Genomic DNA, 23,608 nt, shown 5'->3' on the forward strand with positions numbered 1-23,608 from the left:
ATCGTCTATCATGTCTGCCAGACTTATGGGATTTTGAACACCTGTAGCCGCTTCTTGTTCTTCGATAAGCCAGCTCCAATCAGCCCGAACTCTGTTATCGTGGTTCCAAATTGGTAGATGTCGTTCATTGTCCTCCATCGAGAGTGTCGCCAGACACACGACGCAACCGACCATCGAGTATCCGGCAGCAAACGTCTCCACAGGACAATCGGGCTCTCCCAAGCCTAGCAGGGTGTCAATTCCATTACAGGAGCAGTTGATCAAATCCATAATTCTTTAGGTTTTAGAGAACAAGACTGGGAAACCTTTGAGGGTTAGAGTTAGACGAGACTAGACAAACACATAGAAGCAGCAGCAGGGAAGATAAGGGAGGGAGAGGGAGAAAGATGCGTCCACCTCTTCCGAGAGCCAAAGAGGGTTATGAACCCAATCCAGCATGTAGTTGAGCCAAAGAGACCAGTGCAAAGAGAGAGATCCTAAACACAAGAATAACCAAAACAATCTGACTGTGTGGTTCAAAGACACACGAGTTAAAAGGTGCGTTTGGTTTCATTTGGTTTAGTCTGTGGACTGAAAAAGACAGGGACCATTGGGCTTCTTATCTGCACTCAATTCAAACGCCTGCATCACTGATGGTATGGGCTGCATTAGCGCCTGTGGAATCAGCTTGCACATTGGAAAGGCACCATAAGGGCTGTAAGGCTCAGACTAGTGTCGGTTGAAGCACCGTAGAAGAGCTGGTTGGAGTTTAAGGGAAGGATGGCTGCAGGTTTAATGTATGAGGGACATTGAGTGCACAGTTGGATACTATTACGTCACATTAACACAGCAAAATGTTGCATTTTCCTTCAGCTGAAATGCCAATCCAGAGAGCCTGTGTAGGTAAACTCTGATTAAAAATGCATGAAGACTGTTATTGAATTTAGCAGCTAGCACATTTATTATTGTTTCTCCTGCTGTTTTGTTGTGTACCCTTTGTTGTATACACTGTGTGTCTTTTTGTTAAACATCCAGCAGCACACTTCTTGCTTGTATTCAGGGTTGTTGTAAGTTGTGCTCTGTATTCATCCCTGTACCTCTTCTCCGTCCGGCTTGGATGCCGAATTTTGACAAGGTTCTGCAATGGGGAAGAGAGATGTTCTGATCAGAGTCAAAGAGAATAATGCAGCAGGAGAGGAGAGGGCACAGATGAGGAGAAGCAGAAAAGACAAAACACAAGCAGCGCAGGCAGAGCTGTGTTTAGAGCAAGGTGGCATGTGAGCCAGTATAAACATCCATTTCTGAATGAATCTGTTGGTTTCTTGTAATTCGGGTTTGCTAGTTTTAATTAATACTCAAAAGATACGTCTTCAAACAGACGCGCATCTCATTTTTGATACTTGGAATTAGAGCCAACAGCTATAAGCAAAACAAATAGTGTATTTTTAAAAATGTGGCAGGAGGCACATTATTTGACGTGACTACCGCCGCGTTTGAAGAAACGCAGCAAAAAGAATGTGACCCTGTGTGACGTAGACCACTTCAGAATGTGGTCTAACAGATCCAATCTCAGTACGTATTGGGTGCTTTCACACCCGTCACTATTGGGCAAGCGCAGTGACTCAGTTCCTTTCTGCACTGCGTCTCAGATGTGACTCAGGTTTAACTGAGGTGTTCTTGACTTCAGTCCTTCAAAGCAGCGTTGAAGCAAAAGTGAAGAAAATGAGATAAAGCTGAATGTTCTAGCCCTCAGCAGTTGGCTGTGTTTTCTTCTGTTCTTTGAAATGCACCTGTGTTGGTCACGTGGAGGGGCAGCAGCAGTAATCACTGTTTGTTTGACTGTTCTGGGTTTTATACTTATGCATTAAATGTGCCATAGGTACTTGACCCTTCTGAAATCCTAGACTGTGCTGTATCCTCATACACACCTTCTTAGATATACTACATATCGAGTCATCACAGCCATACCACATCTGTTTGGTACTGCTGTTTCTGCTACTTATGCCTCTGCTGCCATTTTTCAAATTGACTGGAACAGAATGATTCAATTCCAAGAGAGAGACCCCACCACTAACTAATGCTTCAGCAGTGAAAGGATAGAGCAACACAGGCACACTACCCCCAGGTTTAAAAGCTGGCACTGGTATCGGTCACTTGCTTTCTAGATTAATCTTAGTAAGTAATCACAGAATTTAAGATGACTCCACTGCTGTTATAAAGGTGTTTTTTCCCAAATAATATCTTCCATACCAAAACGGTATTTGTTGTTGTACTACTCTTACTAACAGAGTGCTTTGTTTAATAGGATTTTGTTAATAGTCATATTTCTTTGAAAGCTATCCTAGATAATAAGTTCTTAATTTCTGTGTATCAAACCGAGTAGAGGAGGTTGGTGGGCTGACTGATACTAAAAAGGAAGAGGGTGGGGTGTGGTCTGCCTGCAGTAGCTGGAGAAATCCAGTTCAGGGAATGACCCGTGGAACGTACAGCTATCACTACACAGCCAACCTCCTCAGCACAATGCTCCAAATTCCACTAATGATTTGTCATCTTCATCTCCTGCACGAAACCCGGCTTCCTTCTTCCTCTGTGCCTTGATCACTGCTCCCGTCGCCCTGACCTTTGGAATTTATATATGTGTGCGCAGGTCCTCTGGGCTATAAGTTGGATTGCAGAGGCTTAGTTGTCATTACAGTTGATGAAGCTTCCTTTAGGATTCAAGACACGGCTGGTTTGATATTTCTGAGATTAATGAGTTCTTCCGGGTTTGAATGGGGGGGGAAGAAGCGGAAGAAAGCAAGACAGGATTTGTACCATTATGTTTTGTCGTAGACCTGATCACTACAAGTCAATTATTTTCAAGAAATAAATCTGATTTTGTTTGGTACAGATAATGATCCTAAATATTCATTATGAAAGGGTCATACATAATGGTAACACTGTGAACATTTGATTAAATGTAACCGATAAGATAACTGCTTCCTCCTGGCTTGTTTGATTGAATTAACTAGTAGCCATTGTGAGATAATAAACTGTGTCAGACGGCCTGTATTGTGGGATAGTGTATGGAAATACTTTCCTGAGTGCTTCAACAGAAATTCTTCAAATATCCGTTTTAAATTCTGTGCAGTGTTCTTTTCTATAAGAAAACTATAAACTGTAGATAAAAGATGGACCTAGCCACTGTCACATCACTCATTAGTTTTGAACCTTTGTTTTTTTTTATTTCTTTCAAAACAGTATTGCCCCTTTTCCATTAATACTTACTCGGACTCGGATCGACTGGTTCACAACCCAGTGTGCATGCTTGTCATCATAGCAACACGTCTGGGCATCCAGCGATGTAATTAATTTGCGACATGAACGCTACAACAAAGGTGGACATGTGGCTTTTTGTGAGACGCGGGGAACACAGCCATTTTGTTTTGTTTCTTTTTGGGGGGGGTTCGGTGGCTTCAATTTTTGTGAACGAGACACTCTCATGACTCATTCAGTGATGCTACTGCGGTGTGGCGACGTCACATTTTAGTACCTGCACGGATCGCTTGGCATCCGGGTCGAGCAGGTACTAAAAAAGTACCTGATACCAGGTACCATGACCTTATGGGAAAATACTGAAAACCGTGGCGAACCGTGCCGAGTCGATCAGAGTAGGTACTACTGAAAAAGAGGATTATGTGACTGTCAACTGGAAGAAAGGGTACCACAGAGGAGTGATCAACTAATATACGTTCCTGCTACCTAGCTTGGTTAGTAACCTGTGTAATTTTGAGCGCCAGAGAAACTTAAGAGCAGACTGTCGCTGTGCCTTTAAAGCCAAATCTATTTGTTTATGTGCTGTGCAGTTGATCTGGGGGTATGGACTTTTGGAACTAGTCCCACATGGTGACTGAAGAAACTCCAGTTTTTAGAACTTGTTTACTTGCATTTCCTGAACAGGAAAGCCTTGAGAAAAACACTGTTGAAAATGTAGCTTTTCTGTTTTGTTTGATGTAATGAGTCAGTGAGGGTGGTCTTTGCTCAGATCTGATAGATTTGTTCCTCCAGTCTCAGCACAGTACAGTGTGTATCATTTACTCGATGATTTATCTGCTTAGTCTGTCAATTGTAGCATTTACAGACACACGGAGATGCATTTTCAACACTTTTCTGCTTTGTCATTCACATTTTTATGCACAAATTGTAAATATGCCAAAAAAGGACGGTGGAAAAATAGTTATTGGCAGAGATAACAAACGGCAACTTGGATGCTGGTAGGACCTGTTCGTATACTTTGCCTGGGGACAACTGTTTATGGCTCACTGATTTTACACTGGGCTTTAAACATAAAGAGGGTGTGCTGTAACACACAGCTATAGTGTTTCTTGATTGAAACGTGTTCTAGAAATCTCTATAGTCTGATCTCCTGTTAATACTTTGCAGGTCTTGAGAGGCGAGCTCCATTTGGATGCCCAGTCACCGATTTTGTCCAAGACTTCACCATGAACCGAAACAAGCGTGAAAGGGAGTACTACAGTATAGATGTGGGCGATTCAACTTTTACAGTTTTAAAGCGCTACCAGAACCTAAGACCCATTGGATCCGGAGCACAGGGAATTGTTTGGTGAGTATATTTACTTTCTGCTGACCCAGATGACAACCTTCACTTGCAGATTGGTCACTTCTTTACTCAGCGAAAAGTTAGATTTAACTTCACCACCAAAACCTGTCTAACATTTGATGAAAGCTTGAAAAGCACACCTTGGACTTTGCCGGCTGCCGTTGATGAAAGTTGATAAGAACAGATGTAAAAAGAGCAGCATAAGTTGCATACAACACAGAAAATTGATGCATAATATTCTATTTGTTGACAGCACCGTGTGGTGTTATCTTTCCTGTGAAGTTTTGTTGATGTGAGAGGGTTAGGTGTTGGAGTGAACTGATCCACACCACAATTGGTTTCTAAAATTTTCTAGGGTTTTTTTTTTTTTTTTTTTGGTATTCCTTCATATTTGCAATGAGCCATGAATTTTTTTTTTTTTTTTGCTTATGCGTCAAGTGGTTGATTGATTGGCCCATCAAAATCACATGAGCTGTCAGAATGAATCCATTTCAACTTGTAACATAAGATGAGCTTGACGAACTCATCTAACGTCTTTGCTGTCATTAACCTTCTCTCTTCCTCATACCAGGTAGGAATACCAGAAAACTGATGCACAACACAGTTAAGAGTGTCAGCTAAGACTTTAGCTTGTCATGTAAGAACTTGCTGGCTACAAAATCTCAACAACTGCAGTGCTTAGTGCTGGAAAAGGATTAATAGTGGGCCTGTTAAACGTTTCTTTATTTTCTGTCCCATCTGTAATGTTACGACGCCGTGAGGTCGTACACACGTGATCAAAGTTTTGTTTAAAGTAATAAAGTCAGGTATGTACAAGTAATCCCTAAGAACCAAAAGCTCAGGCTTGACACTGCTGTAAATGCTCAGTTTCTTGTCTGTTATGTCAGGGAGAGGGGATATTCCTAATATCATCAATTCAGGCATACAGACCCACTCACATGAGGGGTGGACTACAAAGCAATTACAACACAGAGCCCTTTTTAACATGCACGTTCTGCTTCAGGCATTCTGCACACTCACATTTCTGCACCATCTGACTCTAGTCCTCACAAAATGACACAGTTGAGTTCCACCTACAAGAGAATCCGCTCATATGAAGATTATAAAAATATTACTGCATAAAACAATTGTAAATGTGTTTGTTTGTACACTTGTTTGACTATTCATTTTATTTCTATGACAGCTGCACAGTGGAGCTCTTTAACGTGACATTTAAGAGCATTTGCTGACATTTTAGCGGTATAAAACAGAGCAGCACAGCAGGACTAAACATGTTCGTGCATTTTCTACAGTTATAACTAAAGTTCCTCTGACAGTGTAAAGCATACTTGGCATTACTAATGTACATCTCTGCATATGAAACATCACTTATGGCCGGCATTGACAAGAAAAGAATTTGGGTCTACGTGGTGCTTTATCCAGCCAATTATAAACCTAAGCTCATTGGCAGCGATGCTGTTTTTGTTTTGTTTTTAACAGATAGAGTAACCAACCTAAGTTTAAAGTAGGAGGAGACATTATGGGCTGTCCGAATGTATTGCTCAATAGACAAAGTTTGCTGACTCATTCTGCATAGAAATTTCCGATCCTCAGTTTATCAGTTATTACCAACTAAATTTGTTTCTTTTATTTAAAAGGAAACCGTACGGGTGTAAAGATTTAATATTTTAGTTGCAGAAATGAAAAACAACTAAGCTTGTTTTTTCAAATAGTGTAAAAAATAGGTCTCCCTCTCTCTTTCTGAGGCCTCGGGGAGCGTGTTATATGTTCTATTAGATGGATTTCTAAAATTCTCTCAAACCACATATGGTATATTTGGTCAGGTTTAAAACCGAGCAAGGCATGCTATTTGTCAAATGATTATATTAAAAATGCTTCAAAAGGCGCCGCAAACGTGGTCAAGACTTCAGGTCGAGTGGTTCTGTTACTGGCTGTGAAGCTGTAGCTTTCTGTAACCTTTAAGCATACACAACATCAAAACCTTATTTGATGATTTATATCAAAATGTAGTTCGTGTATGGCTTTCATGACCGGGGAAATCAGTTTTTGGTAATGGGATGTAAACATGTTTGTTTCTGTTGTAAAGCTGGTCATTTAACCCAGGGGTCATTGGGCTTTATGGCAGTTTGCAGAACTACAGATTTTTGGACTTAAGTGCAACACAAGGGATAACTTTTTAGAGACTGCCACATTCAGTATAGCTCCCCCTTAGGTGTATATTATGGGCAAAATATTAGCAACAGACTTGGCTCACTTTAGTTCAGTGGCTCTATTTCTCTCTTCCTCTGCTCTTCCTTTCCTGTCAGTCTCTACTGTCCCTAATAAATAAAGCTGAAAAAGGCAAAATCTTCATATTCCTTTGGCCGTCAGGGAAAAACAACAAAAACAAAGAACAATTTTTGACATCCATTATTGCTGACTGAATTTCTCCTGTGCTCCTTCACCCCAGTTCGGCGTACGACCACAACTTGGAGAGGAACGTTGCCATCAAGAAGTTGAGCCGACCCTTTCAGAATCAAACTCATGCAAAACGGGCCTACAGGGAACTGGTGCTAATGAAATGTGTCAACCACAAGAATGTAAGAGCCAGAATTTAATGGCATTTTTGTTTCTTTTTGCATGGTTTGAATGTTTTGGTCTAATTCTTTAGACGTTAGAGGATAGCCTTACCTTTTGACTGTATAGTGTAGGTGCATTTCATGTAGATGAACCTGAGCATTGAATAGAAGTATAATTTAAGCAGGAGCAGAGAATGTACAGTAGAAATTAAAGGGGACAATTAGCTTTGAAAAGTGTTAGCAGGATGCATTTAAATGCTATTCTCATTCCTGTCCATTAAAATGATTTAAGTATTGATCTTTAGAGTCACTATATTCAGAGTTGTGTAAAGTATGAGTCAGCAGGGAAGCAAAAAGAACTGCACAATATGTTGGTTTTAAAGCAGAACCTGCTGAGCGCCACACATGGAAACGAACCATAAAAAATAGTGTTTTGAATGACCACAAACTTCTCGGTGCTGCTGCCTCGGAGGTGTGAATGAGGAAACTATCCTGCTGTTATTCATAATTAATGCTAACGCTTCCTCGTTTAACTTTTCAAATTAAGAGTTGGCCTTCGTGTCCAGGGATGTGGATGTGAAGATGTTGTCAAATATACAAAACAACTCCAGCAATTACACTTTTTTTGTTGTTGTTGTTGTTGTTGCAGATTATCGGGCTGTTAAATGTATTCACACCACAGAAGACACTGGAGGAATTCCAAGATGTGTGAGTATCAGCGAGTCAAATCGCAGCTGCTCAAATCAATACAGGATGCAGAACGCCGGGGGCTTAGATGATCTTTTTGGGGGCTTAGCCGGATCTCTTGTTGTGCCTCACGTTAAATACTTCAGGGAAATGATGCTTTATAGTCAGTGGGATGTCAGGTGTGCACATTTCATGGTGAATATTAGAAAAGCACAGACTGAATCAGCTGGTGACAGGAATGAACCAGTTTTCAGGCTGATTGGCCACAATCTGTCACCAGCCTGACACTCACCTGTCAAGAGCTGTAGCTATACTATATATATGTGCCATGTATGCATGCACTTTAGTTGCCCTGGATGTGTTTCGAAGTCGACAAGATGTCCGTGTAAGTAGCTGTAAAATCAGAGGGGAATGCTGGGATGTGGGGGAAGTGATGGTTACCAACAGTATGATGGGAACGAACATGATTAATGCCATCCTTTTGAAGCCCAGAGTGTGTATACACATAGATATGTGTGTGTGTGTGTGTGTGTGTTTGTGTCTACTCTGCTGTGTTTGCCTGATTGGAGCTAAAAAGGAAACTGGACAAATCGTAGCCAGAGGGTAGCGGGGCCATCGCAGAGTTGGAGGATGAACACTGCATTTGCTTTGGTGTTTGTTTACTTGAATGTATACCGGCACATACATATGTGTACCCATACTATTGGTAATGCATTGTAGCCAGTTTCAGTATTTTATAAGCTGTTTGCAAGCACAAGTTCTGCTTTGTAAATGATCGTTCTCACACAAAGATGTTGCTTTGTTTTTTGTTGTTGTTGTAACGGGGGAAAAAAAATCTGTCAGAGGTTTCTTACTCCATGTAGTGACTGATGATGTAACAGCTGACAACTGTGATAACATCATCACTGTTTGGAGGAGATACCGTACTGTCACTTCCAAAATGCCAGGCAAATTAAAGCTGATTGGGTGAGAGAATCTCACACTTTAATGTAGCTTCATATTCTATTGGCATGTAGGAAACGTAATACAGAGTCAGGCACGTGCACATGCTGCATCTATACACTGTAATACACCCACTGAAACAAACATAAAAAACCCTGTGTTTGTTTGTCTCTGCTTGTGTGCTTATTTGAACCTCTTTCCTTGCAGGTATCTAGTAATGGAACTGATGGATGCCAACCTCTGTCAGGTGATTCAGATGGAGCTGGACCACGAGAGGCTGTCGTACCTGCTCTACCAGATGTTATGTGGAATCAAACATCTGCACGCCGCAGGGATCATACACAGGGTAAGCCATACCAGGGGGGCCATATATGCAGCTGTACAGATGTGACTGGGAGCAGTTGCAAGCTGAAGCTTACACTGAGTTAAGTCCATGTTTTTATGAATTTAAAGTTTCACATCAAAGGAAAAATATGAGACTACTGAAAGATATCGAAGTGTAGTAGTGAAAACACAGTAGGGTGGTTGGAGGAAGGCAGTGACGGTGGTACGTTTTTGCTGACCAGTTGTGCAAACCAATGCTTAAATCATCTCTAAGTAAAATGTGATGTAGTTTAAATTCCTGCCATGATATACACTATAGATGGCATGCTTGTGGGCTAAGCTTTATGGGTTCTTGCAGCTTCTTTAGTGTGCAGACATAAAAGTGGAACCTTCCAGCCCGTCCACAGGACAAGTTTGCCTGCTAAAATGTCAAGGCGCTCTTTTAAAGCTGCAGTTGACTGGATCTCATTGCATTTACATTTACTGACGTTTCTAACATGAAAGCACCAGATAACACAATCACACATTTACAGGTTGCAGTGGAGACACACACTGTATACTGGTCGTTACCTTGAAACATCACACACAGAATGACAGTACACATCCTGAGGCATCAACAGCTGTATGAATAGGTTTTTCATATGGACACACTTACACAGAGTGACTGGCAGCCTCCTGTCAATCACCCTCAGAGAGATGTGCTCCAGTAGATTAGCAGAGCTCCTCTTGCTCTGCCAGCCAGAACTAATTGAGCCGCAGGCGGAGCTAACCAGCCTCGCTCACACTGGCACAGCTTGGCACGCGAAGCTTTCATCAGGTGAACAGATGCAACGTGAGTCACGGATCGCCAGAGATCGTGCTCTCGTTTTTTGGGGGCATTGTCTCAGTGATGAGAGCTCTCTGGTCTGTTTCAGCTGCTCAGAAGCTACCTATGGAGGTGGCAGTATGACTGACTGTGGTTTAGCCCTCCAGTCTGATGTTCTTATGATTAACAAGTGATGATAATTATTATCAGGAGGATTTTCAGCTGTAGCGCATTAAAGATTTCCTGAAATTAGCGTTTGGCAGTGAGTACCCTTCAGGTGTAGTCTGTTTATTCTCTTCTCAAAACCAGACGAGGCTCATTAAGATGTTATCAGATTAGCCTGCATGTAAATAAGATTGAAAGGGGGAAATTATTGCAATAAATCACCTGGCATATGGCCAGGTTATAGCCATAGGCAATGAGTCTTTATCGCAGGATTGCTTATAGTTCCTCTCGATTCTGTCGGGTTAGCTTCAGAAGAGAGGAGACACCCTTGAGCAGATGGGCTGTTTTCTAAGTTCTTGTAAGGAAGCATTGCCAAAAAAAAGCACACAGGGAAATGAACACACTGAACTCAAGAGAACAGATAAATAAGGATGAAATGGTGTAACCAAACAAAACAAAGAATTTGTGGTTACAGTGATTCATCATCCTCTCGGTGGGTATCAGCTTTTCATTTAGTAGAGGAGAGAATGATCGCCTCTTCTGAGGGAAAACAAACCCTGATATTTGAGCCCCATTACACCAGCGACTGTGTTTCCCATATATAGACATTTCTAGGAATATTTGTCCCCGCACCAAAAAAAGTCTCCTTGCAAAGCGAGTTTGATTTTCAGTCAAGTGTTTTAGTTGTCTTTTGTGAAATGTTTAATCTATGGCAGGTTGTAACTTTTGCGGTGGTGTTGTGTTTGAACAGGACCTGAAACCCAGCAACATCGTGGTAAAGTCCGACTGCACACTGAAGATTCTGGACTTTGGTTTGGCCCGGACGGCCGCCACTGGTCTCCTCATGACGCCCTACGTGGTGACGCGTTACTACCGCGCCCCTGAAGTCATCCTGGGAATGGGCTACCAGGCCAACGGTAAGTGCAGGAAGTGGATGAAGCGGCTTCTTGACAGCGACCGGCTAATGAGGAGCTGCTGCCTGGCCTGCTGCATGGCCCTCACCCCCTGAGATGTTTCAGGATCACTTCCCAAACACTCTCTCCCACACACAGGCACACACTCCCTTTTCCTGTAAAGGTTACGCTCAGGGGGGGGAGTTGGCATGTGTGGCATCGGTGCTTTGTGGGGAACTTCCTGTCTGAGGACTGTGGTGCCCAGCAGTGTTTTAGCATGTGTTTGATGTTTTATTAACAGGTTGCCTGAGCTCAGCTCAGCTAAGCCAAAAAGTAAACCTCAGTATGAATACAGGCACTAATGCATGCTTCAGCAGTTTCACCGTGCACCCCTGCTTGAAACACATCACAGTTTGAGCAAGGCAGTCTGAAGCGCAGAAGTTGACGTATGGTATAATATGTCATATTGATCCATTAGATGCCAGAGCACCAATATCATATAGTTGAGCAGAAAGATTAGTAGAGGACTGTGCTGTGAATTAGTGCAGCCCAAAGCTAGCAGAGATGAAACAAAACATAAGAGATGTACTGCGATATGTGATTAAAACCTATCACCACTAAAACCTCAGTTCTGTATATAGATAAAAATCTATAACAGTGCAGTAAAAGCTAGGGAGACGCATTGGGTGCAGCTGTGGTGCCGGTGGTTTGTGTTAGATGAGCATTTCCTTTTAAGAAGATGGCCTTGTTGTGGGAAGTCTGAGATTCTCTGCTGTGATTGTGTGAGACATTGACATTATCAGCACTGAGCTGCAGACACTGTAAGGTGAATGCCAGCACAGCTCATTAGGTTACCGTAATACTGGACATAAAATGTCTAGAGAAGCCCACGAGTGGAACAGTTTTGTTATAATGTTCTGTCCCAGTAAGGAAATAAAGACTGAATTCATTGGCTAATAACATGCTGAGAGTCAGGTGGAAGCAAAAACACTAAATGTAATTGGAGAGCTGCACTGTTTGTTTGTTACTTTTAAAATTCTGTTGATTTAAAGTGTACATATTGTCCTAGAGCACAGGTGCAGGTAGTACAAGTCCCCTCTCAAAAAACAATTAGAGGGTCTCATAATGCTCATCAGAAACACTGACCTGATTCTTTTTTTTTTGTTTTCCTGCTGACTTGTTGCATCTTTCTTTCTTATTTTATTTCATTGTTTTGGGTTATTCTCTTCTCCCTCCTTTGATGCTGCGCATATGTAGTGGATATTTGGGCTGTGGGCTGCATTATGGCAGAAATGGTTCGCCACAAAATCCTTTTTCCAGGAAGGGATTGTATCCTTGAGCTGCTTGTAGCAGTGTCTGGCATTTCATGTGAAATGAAGATGGCCTCAAAACAGTCACCTTTTCAGATCTTCTTTTGTTTCCTGATTTTTATTTTTTGTTATTTTTCTTTCTCATCAAATACATCGCAGCTATAGAAATTCTGTTTCTTGGATTTGCCTGACATCTTGACTTGCAGCCGCCCACCTCCTCTTCCTGCAGATCCACTGGCTCGACTCCCTCCTCACTCACTCGAGCAGCAACACTGTTGCTTCGAGCACCATGACTGTCACATGAAAGACCTGAAATAGAATTAATAGTTTGCTCTGCCATAGCTGAGAAGTGAACTGCATAAAATGCCCTCCAGTATCCTCGAACTGCTTAGCGTATGGCTTTTGTTGTAATGTGAAAGAAAAACTCTTAATCTAAAATTTAACACAAAAAAATGATTTCTTGCCGTCATTAGATAACACTTTCCAGCTTAAGTTGCAGTGAGGATACAGAGATCATTAAATTGCATTTTTGCAAAAAAACAAAGTTCTCATAAATCTTAAAAGTCATGGTCTGCAGGAGAAGTAAACATACATTTTTGCAGCTATGATGGAGACAAACACCTGTTAAACACTGATCCAGGTGTGAGAGTGCTCTCAGATGCATGCAGGTCATTTTGCGTCATGTGTCACCTTGCACGAACATCATCGTGTTTATGGATTATAATTTCCCCTCTCCTCTTGTTCTTATTTTCATTTTTGTTTTCCATTTGGTTTTCAGTCCTGCATGCTAATTCGGTGGTTGTCATTTCATTTTTCAGTTGATGTCTGGTCTGTTGGCTGTATCATGGCTGAAATGGTCCGGGGTAGTGTGTTGTTTCCAGGCACTGATCGTATCCTTAAGTTGAACCTCCATCCAAACCCCCGTCCTCCTCAAACGGCCGTTGTCCCATCCTCTGTCTGACATCTTGTTCATATCTTTGCACACAAAAGGGGGGGAAAAAAACCTGCCAAACCTGCTGTTTAATGAGTGATGACGACATTGCGCTCAGGGTCGACATTCATCACTCGCAGTGGCAGAGCTGGAAGAATTGTAGCCATCTTTCATGGCAAATGCTGGCTTCTTACAGCAGGCAAAGTACAAGTTTAATTATGTGGTGACAAGAATAATGGCTCCAATCTATTTAGGTGACCCAGTAAGTCTTATTACACCAAGGTTAGCACTTCTATTATGCTGTATCAGACCCTGTTCAATATAAATGGTTATAACAAGAAAGTAAACATGCACTACAACCCTATTTGATCCCACTAGAGAAATTGTGAAGCAGTGGAGGGGAAGAATACAGGCATTTTATGCCCTGATTCAAAAAGGTCCCTATATAACAACATATTGTTAAAGAGCTCCTTTGTTTAGTAGTTATGGGTTTTTATTAATGGGCTGATCATGATATCACCGACTAGTTCCTAGTCTTAAACTTCAATACGACATTAGAATTTCATCATCTAGGTGTATTATGTATCAGACTGTAAAACTGCACATTCACTATCAGTGCGCAGTTGCTAGAATATCCTAAACAATCCTGCTTTCTGACACTTAAAGTAACAAAAATTCACATAATGGGCTTAAAGTTTTATTCAGAATAAGTGACTGAGCCCATAAGATCAGGAAAGTATTTACCGAGGTAAATACAAACTTTTACTACTAACTTTCAAACAAGGCTTTTTGCAAACACCAGTATCGCCCCCTGTTGGACACTAGAGAGAATGCTGGTTTTAGGCCCTCCCCAATTGGTTTTAGTTTAAGATCCAAAGGCCAGCTCCACCTTTTATGTGGAAAAAAAGGCCACTCTGTAGCTTTGTATCAATGCCATCCTCTTTAAATTAAGTCAAGGATGATATTGTCAATTGATTTGTTTTTATCGGATCTTTTTAGCAGTGTAGGGTGTTTGGTTGAAAACATGGCTTAAAGGCTAGCTTCCTCATTAGCTTACTACTAGGATGCTAGCAGTCGGTAGCTTCGATTTGTCTTTATGCAAATTATTTACATTCACAAAAGCTGCTAAACAACAGACTAAAGGATAAAGAAAAAAAAATCAATCATAGCAAATGTACTTTGGCATTAGGAACTTAACAACCAGAGCTTTTTGTTTTCTCAAGGCTAGGTTTCTCCTTCTGTTTGTTCATTCATGTTTGAGGATGAACAAAGATGTGAACAAGCAGTCTGAATGTGTTATCTGTCCTTACATGTGTGTGACTTGTATTTCCAACATCTGGATGTCTTACAGGTGAACCTCACATTGCTTCACTTGACGTCTAGCTATGCAGAGTGCAGATGTTTGAAATATATGTGTGTGTATTATTTTTTTCAGATTGTGTGTATCCCACTCAGCCCATCCTAGCAGGTTTCTACAGGAATAATGTGCAAACGAAAATTGTTTAGTTTCAAAGCTGTGTTGTAGCTATTTGTGGTTGTAGTTTGCTTTCGTTCTTTTTTTTGTTTTGTTTTGTTTGAGCTTTCTTTATCAGCTCAGTATTTGGGGAACATGTCCAAACCAGATCAAACATTCCTCAAACTTCTCTCAAACTGGAGCCTCTTGTTTTCCAATCCAGCCGTACGCTTTTCTTAACACTATAACCAAAAGATATTGACCAGTGGAACAAGGTGATCGAGCAGCTGGGGACGCCATCTCAGGAGTTCCTGATGAAGCTCAACCAGTCCGTGAGGACCTATGTGGAGAACCGACCACGGTATGCTGGCTACAGCTTCGAGAAGCTCTTCCCTGATGTCCTGTTTCCTGCAGACTCTGAGCACAATAAACTGAAAGGTAGGGGTGTCTTGTAAATTCTTACTCAAGCATAAGAAGGTAATGAGTGTTGAAACAGTTTTGGTGGATGGTTGTTAGTAGGAGCAATGAGGCAGTCATTAGTTATGCCACAGTGTGTTTCAGTTTTACTGCTTGAAATCACTGTTGTAAAGCTGTGTTGTTCTTTTTTTTTAATGTAGAATTTATCATCTGTGACCTTTTAGAGGTTTTTATTTTTTTTTTTTTGTTTATATTTTATTTTATTTTTTCACAACATAATATTTACATTAAATTTTGTGAGATTGTTTTATTGTTTTTTATTGGGGGGGGGTTGCATTTGGAAGTGTAACAAATGAGTCCGTGGGTAGTCAGTGAGTACACATTCAAGGACGTATAGATATGAACTTCTCCTCCACATGTGCTTTGGGTTTGCAACCTAACAAATATCTGCTGGCAGCAAAGCCAAAGCAAGATCACTGCTCGGCGGCAGTCTTTGCTTAACCACTTATTCTAGAAGCCGGCAGCACCAAAGTTGTTTCTTCTGTGAAGAGGAATTCACCTCAAGCCTGTCTTTCTCTGTAAATGCAGAGGTGGTGACAGGAACACTCACAGTGAGTGCCACAGAGCTGTTGTAAGATGTCGCAAAAAAAAAAGTCGTTCTTTTTCAGTCCTTGTTACTTCACAGAGGTAGGAACATGTGATGACAGTGTGTTCCCCCCTCAAGTTCTCTGCTTTAACAACATCAATTAGCTGTGATGACTCACTCTGTCAGGTTTCATACAGAATGTGAAACAATGTGTGATAATCAGGGCGGATGTCCTTGACAGGCTCAAATGGAGACAAAAGTGGATACATGTTCTCTGTTGAAAAGGCAAAAACCTCGGTGAGTTTCCCATCTTGGATAGCATTGGGGAGCAGTGTTTTGAAAGCTGGCTTTATTTGTTCTAAAGGCTTTGTGCAGTTTTTTTTTTTTCTAGTTTAAGGTCTGTGTGAGTCAGTGTCAAAACCCTAAAATAGACATCACAGGTACAAACCTCTGAGTGAGCAAATGAGCTCTAACCATGTACCGTTCAGACTTTTTGCTTGGGAGGGGTAGCCAGTCACAAGAAAGTTTAATTCTCTCAGTCATACAGGATTGGTTCATGACTTCCTATTAACCTCCGTTAGTTTAGGTTTAGGGTAGAATATGCATTCCCTGGGTAAAAATGGTCACAAAGACTACGCTGCACCAAAAACCACCTTGTGATTGCTTTGATTGCTAGTAGATTGGCACAGTCGCCCGTGGTTTGATGCCCAAACTTGCTAGCCAATCAACAAGCAGTAGTGAAACTTGAAAAAGTGTGGTGCAGAGAATTTTAGCCCTGAAAGTAAAAGTTGTCTTACTGCTGAAATCAACCAATGACACAGCTTTTACTCTGAAGCTGAACGTGCTCTGTTTCTGATTGGCATCTCACTCTTCAGTTTCACTGCTGCTTAGCAACTAGTTGGTGAATGTTTGCAAACAAGTTGGCAACAACGAGCAAACTCCTGTAATCCTTCACGATTAGTAGATTACAAGTGACCTCTGTGTGACTAGTCTCTATGTGAGTGAGGCCTTAACTTAAAAAGGAATGGTCAGTGTGATTCAGATAGAGGCAAACTTAGGGTCACAGAATAAGACAAATGGGGATTAATCTCAACTGTGAACCCCCAACCAATTTTGGCAGATGGCCTCCCTTTACCTGAGCCTGGTTCTGCTGGAGGTTTCTTCCTTTTTAAAGAGAGTTTTTCTTTCCCACTGTCACCACCTGCTCTCTCATAGGGGGTTGTCTGATTGTTGGGGTTTTCTCACTGCTATTGAAGGGACCTCACAATATAAAGAATATTGAAGGGACTGTTGTGATTTGACGCTGTATTAGGAAAGAAAATGGGTCTGAAAATATACATTTGGAGCAGAATATAAGCAGAATTTTTCCTTTATGGAAAAACAGGACTTTATAAGTGGTACCACGAAAATTATGTTATAAATTTTTTCCCTTCCTCATGGATACTCATTCGTTTACATTTCAAAGCGGTTGCTGCCTACATTGTTTCCTGCACCAACATCCCATCTCAACAGGAAATGCATCTCATCAACCAAGCCGCACACTCCTGCATATTTTTTATGTTTAATTATTTCCTTTCAGCGAGCCAAGCCCGTGACCTCCTATCAAAGATGCTGGTAATAGATGCATCAAAGCGGATCTCGGTGGATGAGGCTCTCCAGCACCCCTATATCAACGTGTGGTACGACCCAACTGAGGTGGAGGCAGTAAGTACTTGAGTTTCGTGTATTTTCATTGCATTCCTGTTTGAGTGATAATCACATGGAAGTGATTATCACTGCTAATAGCATCTATGTTCATTGATTATGGCAATCACACCTGAGCTCTACCCATTTCAGACCTCTTAAAAAATCCTTAATGTGCAACATCAAAGCCGCTCTAAGTGTAATATAATTTGCTTTAGGCTGGAATATATCCCTCATATTGAATAGCTGATGGGAAAATTCAATTTAAGGGTCTTTTGAAGTTTAGCAGGAATGCCGCAATGTAGCTTTCCTCTGTAGAACATTGAAAATTTTCCTGTAAAACAAGTGAAAAGGTAAAGTTTAACACCTTTCAAATGCCATTTTAAGCTCCCTTTTCTGTCTCAAGACTACAAACTGTAAAGCTGTGTCTTTGTGCTTCAGTCTCTAAAATTGAGATGGTGACAAATGTGAAGCCTCTCCTTGGAAACGCTGTGACTCAGCCAGTGCAGATTGATTTTTGACTGCGTTTTGGCAGATTGGGAAATGAGGCGAATTGTTGCTTTTTCCTCCTCTCCCCTGCCTCCTGTGGATTCCTCAGAGCTGACGGTGCATCCTTGAAAAGTGTAGATTTATACACAACTGCACTAACTCATGAGCTTGTTTGTTTGCTTGTGGCTGATGGGTCAGATGGGTTTGAGTCTCAGTGACCTCTGACCTCATGGTCAGAGGTCAGGTTTTATGAAAACCTTGTGAACACTTGAAGAAGGTGATGTAGTAATACCATAGGTGTGTCTAAAAGGAGGCTGAGGGATACCGCTTGTAGTCGCCAGTATTTTTCAACTCGGGATTCACTGAGTCTGAGACATCCTCATACACCTGCTGTATGTGAATGACTTCTGTAAATTTGACCTCTGGTTTGGTAACACTCATAAATCAGAGGCTACTAGCGTCGGCGTTTGTGTCTCTTAAAGAGGCAGCATCAGCATCTTCTCTTTGCTCTGTTAAATGTTAGAAAAGGGAGAGGTTTAAGCTATGGCCTGAGTCTATAATTTGTGCGGATGTGATATGAATGTGTGACCATTTGGTAAAAAGACACATTATTCTGTTTTTCTTTCCAGCCACCACCGGTGATCACAGACAAGCAGCTGGATGAGCGGGAGCACACAGTGGAGGAATGGAAAGGTAGGAAGGATCCTCTCCTCTCCTGTCATAAGTACTTAGCTGTTTACAGGGTGATGCATAAGGTTGGTCTAGCTTTGTGCTTCACAGCCTGTGGGACATTTAATCTTTGTTCTGGAAGGGAGTTGCATGTTTTCCTCTGCACAGTCTGTCAGAAACCATAAATGTAGTCCTCATTTTCTGCTGAAAATAACTCTGTGTCCAAAGCAGCATATTTCCCCCGTTGGTCCCCTCGGCCAGAACATCAGAGCTTTACCGGCTTGGGAGAAAGATAGAGAAGAGGGAAAAGCTAATTTTCATTGGTGTATAAATGCAGATTTGGTTTTTGTTTAGTCTAAGTCTGCAAAATGAATGAAAGCTTTCAAAATGAGTGCAGTTCATTCTTCACGGTTACTTTACAATCCCCGTCATCTGTTTTTAGTCACAAATACTAAGGTGTGCAAACCTGCATCACCTTCCTGCTGGGTCTTTATTAACATAACTGTTCCTTTAATGTGAAAATGGTAAATTTAAAGCCTGTTTGCTTCATTCACAAAAATACATATTCCTGGATGATGATGCTTGGAAGCCTTGTGGGTAGAAAATGAAGCGTATGCTGAGGTGCTAAATGCTAGAGTTGCTTTATACTGGTGAGAAAATACCCACAGGCTACCATGTTAAAATGCTCATCTTATGCATACAGGTTCAGTTCTCTCTAGCTAATTTGTCCTTAATGACAAACGTTTGATTTTAGTGGTGTTTAGCCTTAAGGATGAATGGGTGGGTACAGTGTAAGTGCTGCATTAGCTAGCACGACTCTTACATTTAAATACAATCACATCTGTTTTTATGAAACAAAACAAACTGAAAAACAAGCAAAACAAGTTGAACCAGTTTTTCCTTAAACTAATATGCATGTTTTATGATTCAAATTAATTTTAAATGCCGTAAAAACTAAACTGAGTAGCTGTTTTTCTTGTGTCCAGTCACATGTTTAGATTGAGCAAAATGGTGAGCTCATCACTTTAGGTTCAGGTTTTTGGAAATACTTGAGCTTTTTTAGATTTTTTTTTTAATAGTAAAAGAGGCGTTTTCTCCATGTTAGTATTCCTTTGAATATCTTTAAGCTCCCCTGTCCTAGCAGAGCAGTGATAACAACAGGAGGTTCACACCTGAAAGTGTAAATGTGACACACAGATGGCTTGAAGACACACTGTCCCATTTCTGTCTCCTTAGAGTGAAATGTTCCCGTGTAAACTGGGCATTCATTTATTACCATTTTTTAGTCTGAAGCTTTTTGCCAAAAGAAGAAAAACATTTGTGCATGACCTCATCTTAAAACTGTCTTTCACCCTTTTTTTCTTCTTCAGTTTTTAAAGTGATCTGAATAAATGGCTTTCATTGTGTTTGTTACAGAGTTGATATATAAAGAAGTGCTAGACTGGGAAGAAAGGACGAAGAACGGCGTCATCAGGGGACAGCCGGCGTCCATAGGTTGGTGGACTTTGTTATGTGAGAGAAGGTTTTAAAATGAGTTTGTAATGGAAGAGGTGAATATGTTTGCACTGCACAAGACGTCTGCGCATGATCACGGCTGCTGCACTATATTGCAAGTGATTGTAATGTATCTGAGACAAAGATGCTTTCCTTCAGATAACATTTGCAGCGCTTTGATTTCATTTCCGTAATCGCTCTAATGGGAGCAGATGCGAACAGCGTTGGCCCTGACGTGACCCGCGCTCACATTTGTGTTAATTTATTTATTATTTCGGTGAATCTTCAAAGTCGTGTAGATAAACCGGATACATTCAGGCATTTATACGGCATGTGGTTCAGAATGAATCCACTCGTTGGTTTGTCAAATGTAAAAACCAGCCTTCACCATCCCGTCTTTATTAGATCAGCTGCTAAAGCACAATGCTGTTCCGTGACTGACCACAGGCCCATCCCTGCTTCTCATAGCACAGGTGCAGCAGTGAGCAGCAGCCCCCAGCAGCACCACCAGCACCATCCCTCCACTTCTTCCTCCACCTCCGCCAACGATGTCTCCTCAATGTCCACCGACCCGACCCTGACCGACACCGACAGCAGCCTGGAGACGGCGGGCCCTGCCGCCGCCGCTGCTACAGCCTCCGGCCCAATGGGCTGCTGCAGATGACTATCGCCTACACCTGGTTCTGGGCTGGGCCACACCACCTGGTCACATCCAAGACCACCAGCCCGACACCGGCCCCTAGACCCACCCGCTGTGTTTGCCTCCCCTCCGTGCTCGTCTTCAGTAGTGTAGCTTTAACTAGCTAGCTGTTTGAAACATTTCTGAAAGGACAGATCTTTTTCTTTTTTAATGAAAGCTGTAGTCTTTTTCTTTTCTTTTTTTTTTTTAAAAAAACAAACAAAATTAGGATTTCTTTTCAGTTGAGTCCTAGCTGTAATTTATTGTGGAATTTCTTAATTTTTTCAGAAACCTGAGATGATCAGAGAATTTTTATCATTTCACTATATTCCGGTTTGTATGAGCCAACAGTGAAAATTTAAAGAAATATCTGTAAAATGTTTCAATGTGATTTTTTTTTCCCACTTGTTAAGCTACTGCTTTTACAATTTGCCATATACATGTAGATTGAGTTTGTACAGATTTTATTGTAGATGTAGTTTTACTCTTCGATACAAGTTTGCAGTGAGCCATTGAAAACCTAATTTAATTGACAAACTTTGTCTTAGCACTCCCCCCGTTTCTATTCTCTCTCCCATAATGTGGATATTAGATCATATGTATATCCTTTTATTTGAACTCTTTTGAGTCAGTACTACATTCTTCATTGTAAATTTTAACTTTAACGAAAGCTTTATAATCAACGTATTTTTCCCATCATTTAAAAATGCTGACATTTTCTCACAATGTGATTGATTTTTTTTTTTTTTTTTTAACCTCTTACTACAGGATTGGTTATGGCACAGTTGGGTCCTGCAGGATATCCTCTCGATGACTGTCTTCTGTATTATTTTTAAGTGCTTTTAAAGTACCTCTTATCTGCAGATGGCTGTGCGACACGTTGGAAGTAGATAGGCGGAATAGTTTCGGTATCAATTCAGGACTTCAGAATGTTCTTCATCGTGCTTCGGGAGGTTTTTGTAAGACGTAGAGTAGTTTGAGGTTGTGAAGTCGGCGATGGCGTAAGTGGAATGTGTTTCGGTCAAGTAGGGCAACGTGATATTCGAGAACGCATGCGAACGTGTTGATATTTGGCATCTCTGAGCGACAGCGGTTAGGTGTAAAAGGTGTGTGCCTCCTTACTCTCAGATCCCGTTATTAGTAATGTGTTTTTGTTTTTAATTTTCAATTTTTTTTTCGTAATAATCAGCGAACACTTTGCGAACTAGACTTGCCTGTAACTATGGATCAAACAAACTATCTCTATATAACCTAGCAGCACAAAAACCAGAGTCAAAAGAAACAAATTTTTTCTTACTGTATGCAATAATAGCGTCCTGTTTTAAGTGTATATGATTTTTGTGTTGAAAGGAAAAGTGCCTGTTGTTTGTCATTCATTCCTGAGTGCGTTTAGGAGGGAGCATTTTATCCGTCAGCTTCTGGATAACAACAGTAGTTTCCATGTCAGAGCGGTGACGTGCGAGGGGAGGTCGTAGTTCTCACGAGCGTGTTGTATATTTTTCTACTTGTTTTGGTTTTGGACTGTTGAGCAAGAGACTGCGGTGTCTTGCAGGAGAGGGTGGTGGTGACGTATGCATTGAGGTGCTTATGCATTTGTTGGAGTCATTTCAGAAGAGGCAGTTTTATCAAGGTCTTTCATCAAAGTAAAAAGAAGTGTTTCTTTGCAGTGACAGCAACCAACATATAGAATAATGACAATTTTTATACATGTAATTTTCTTTAAGTAGTTCATTTAATTTGTTGACTGATGGACAGAAAAATTAAGTGCTGGATCAAACTATATGAGCAAACTCTGCGACTGAATTCATGCTAGTATTTTAAAAAGCTTTGGATAAAGTTTAATATTAGAAAGGCAGATTGACACTATAGTAGAAAAAAGGCAGAGCCATGCAGCCACATCCACAGCGCACATAACACTTGTATTAACTGAAAAAAATGTCCTTGCCATATTGAATCAGCTAGCCATATTAGCTTATTTCCTGCAGCAAATCTGCCTGCCACCAAATGTTTGCATAATATTTATTTATGTGATGCGCTCTCACGTGGTTCGTGGATGCTGACAGCAGAGGAGTACATGCTACAGTGCTAGGATTGTCAAATTGTGTAAGACAACACCGTCTGCATCCTGTTGTTTTCAGTGGTGACGTTATCTTTAGACTGTAGCATACACTGTAGCTCCACTCAGGCAACTTCTCTGCCAGATATTTAACCATTTATTAACGGCATGATTTCTCAAATATTAACACCACTGAGGGCCTTGTCGGTGTCAGGTTCTGAATTCGCACCCTATTCATGTTATTGATCTATAACAACTAGTAACTTTACATCTAGTGGTTTTTACTCAATCAGGTTGAACCATAAAATATGTCTAAATAGCTGAAAAATTATCTGTAGTAAAATTAATGTAAACGCCTAATATTGCACCAGTCTGTGATGGCTAATGCTCGCTAATAGTCCTAAGCTGGACATATTACATAAGCCAGCTAGTTATCCAAAGGCTTATCAGATCCAAACTTATCAGATCAACAGTCACACATTATTCAAAACAGATTTTCCCAAAGGGCAGCACGTTTTCTTTCCTGAGCTAGCATGTAATTTATTAGTGAAACAACTGTTTGTTTGTTTGGGTTTTTTTTTTTTCTTCAAATACACATGTCATGTTACTAGCTTCGCTGGTGTCATTTAGCTACACAGCCAATAGTATTTCATATATCAGCAGACAAACATGGCTATCACTTAGCTGCACAGTTGTTAATATCTTACATTACAAAGAAAAGGTGGCCCTATCAGTGAGCTACAGGACAGTTAGCATCCAAAATGGCAGCCTGGTGTTAGCTTAATATCTGGTGTGTTAAGAGACAAATGTTAGCGTTTACACTGAGCTACACTGTATTAAAGTATAAAAGATGGACACAGTCTCTGTGATGATGTCTACATAAAAACA

The 23,608-nt window shown here is 41.0% G+C and overlaps 1 protein-coding gene across 5 annotated transcripts in view; it reads left to right on the forward strand.

The window, feature by feature from the left end:
* The window catches only part of mapk8b (mitogen-activated protein kinase 8b), a 30,991-nt gene extending 7,687 nt beyond the window's left edge, over positions 1–23,304 (forward strand). Inside the window, exons 2-12 of one of the 5 annotated variants that reach the window (XM_005938013.3) lie at positions 4,402–4,582; positions 7,029–7,158; positions 7,787–7,845; positions 8,974–9,112; positions 10,812–10,977; positions 12,211–12,282; positions 14,903–15,085; positions 17,230–17,354; positions 18,452–18,515; positions 19,908–19,985; positions 20,459–23,304. In XM_005938013.3, coding sequence (XP_005938075.1) covers positions 4,461–4,582; positions 7,029–7,158; positions 7,787–7,845; positions 8,974–9,112; positions 10,812–10,977; positions 12,211–12,282; positions 14,903–15,085; positions 17,230–17,354; positions 18,452–18,515; positions 19,908–19,985; positions 20,459–20,649 — 1,329 coding nt within the window. In that variant the 5' untranslated portion in view covers positions 4,402–4,460 and the 3' untranslated portion in view covers positions 20,650–23,304. Of the gene's footprint in view, positions 1–4,401; positions 4,583–7,028; positions 7,159–7,786; positions 7,846–8,973; positions 9,113–10,811; positions 10,978–12,210; positions 13,199–14,902; positions 15,086–17,229; positions 17,355–18,451; positions 18,516–19,907; positions 19,986–20,453 lie in introns of those variants that run through there. The other 4 variants (XM_005938012.3, XM_014338654.2, XR_006055192.1 and 1 more) reach the window with 4 other exon arrangements.
* The last annotated feature ends 304 nt before the right edge of the window (positions 23,305–23,608 follow it).

Source organism: Haplochromis burtoni, unplaced genomic scaffold (genome assembly GCF_018398535.1).
Source record: "Haplochromis burtoni strain Fernald_Lab_line unplaced genomic scaffold, NCSU_Asbu1 Contig_242, whole genome shotgun sequence".
Lineage (NCBI taxonomy): Eukaryota > Metazoa > Chordata > Actinopteri > Cichliformes > Cichlidae > Haplochromis > Haplochromis burtoni.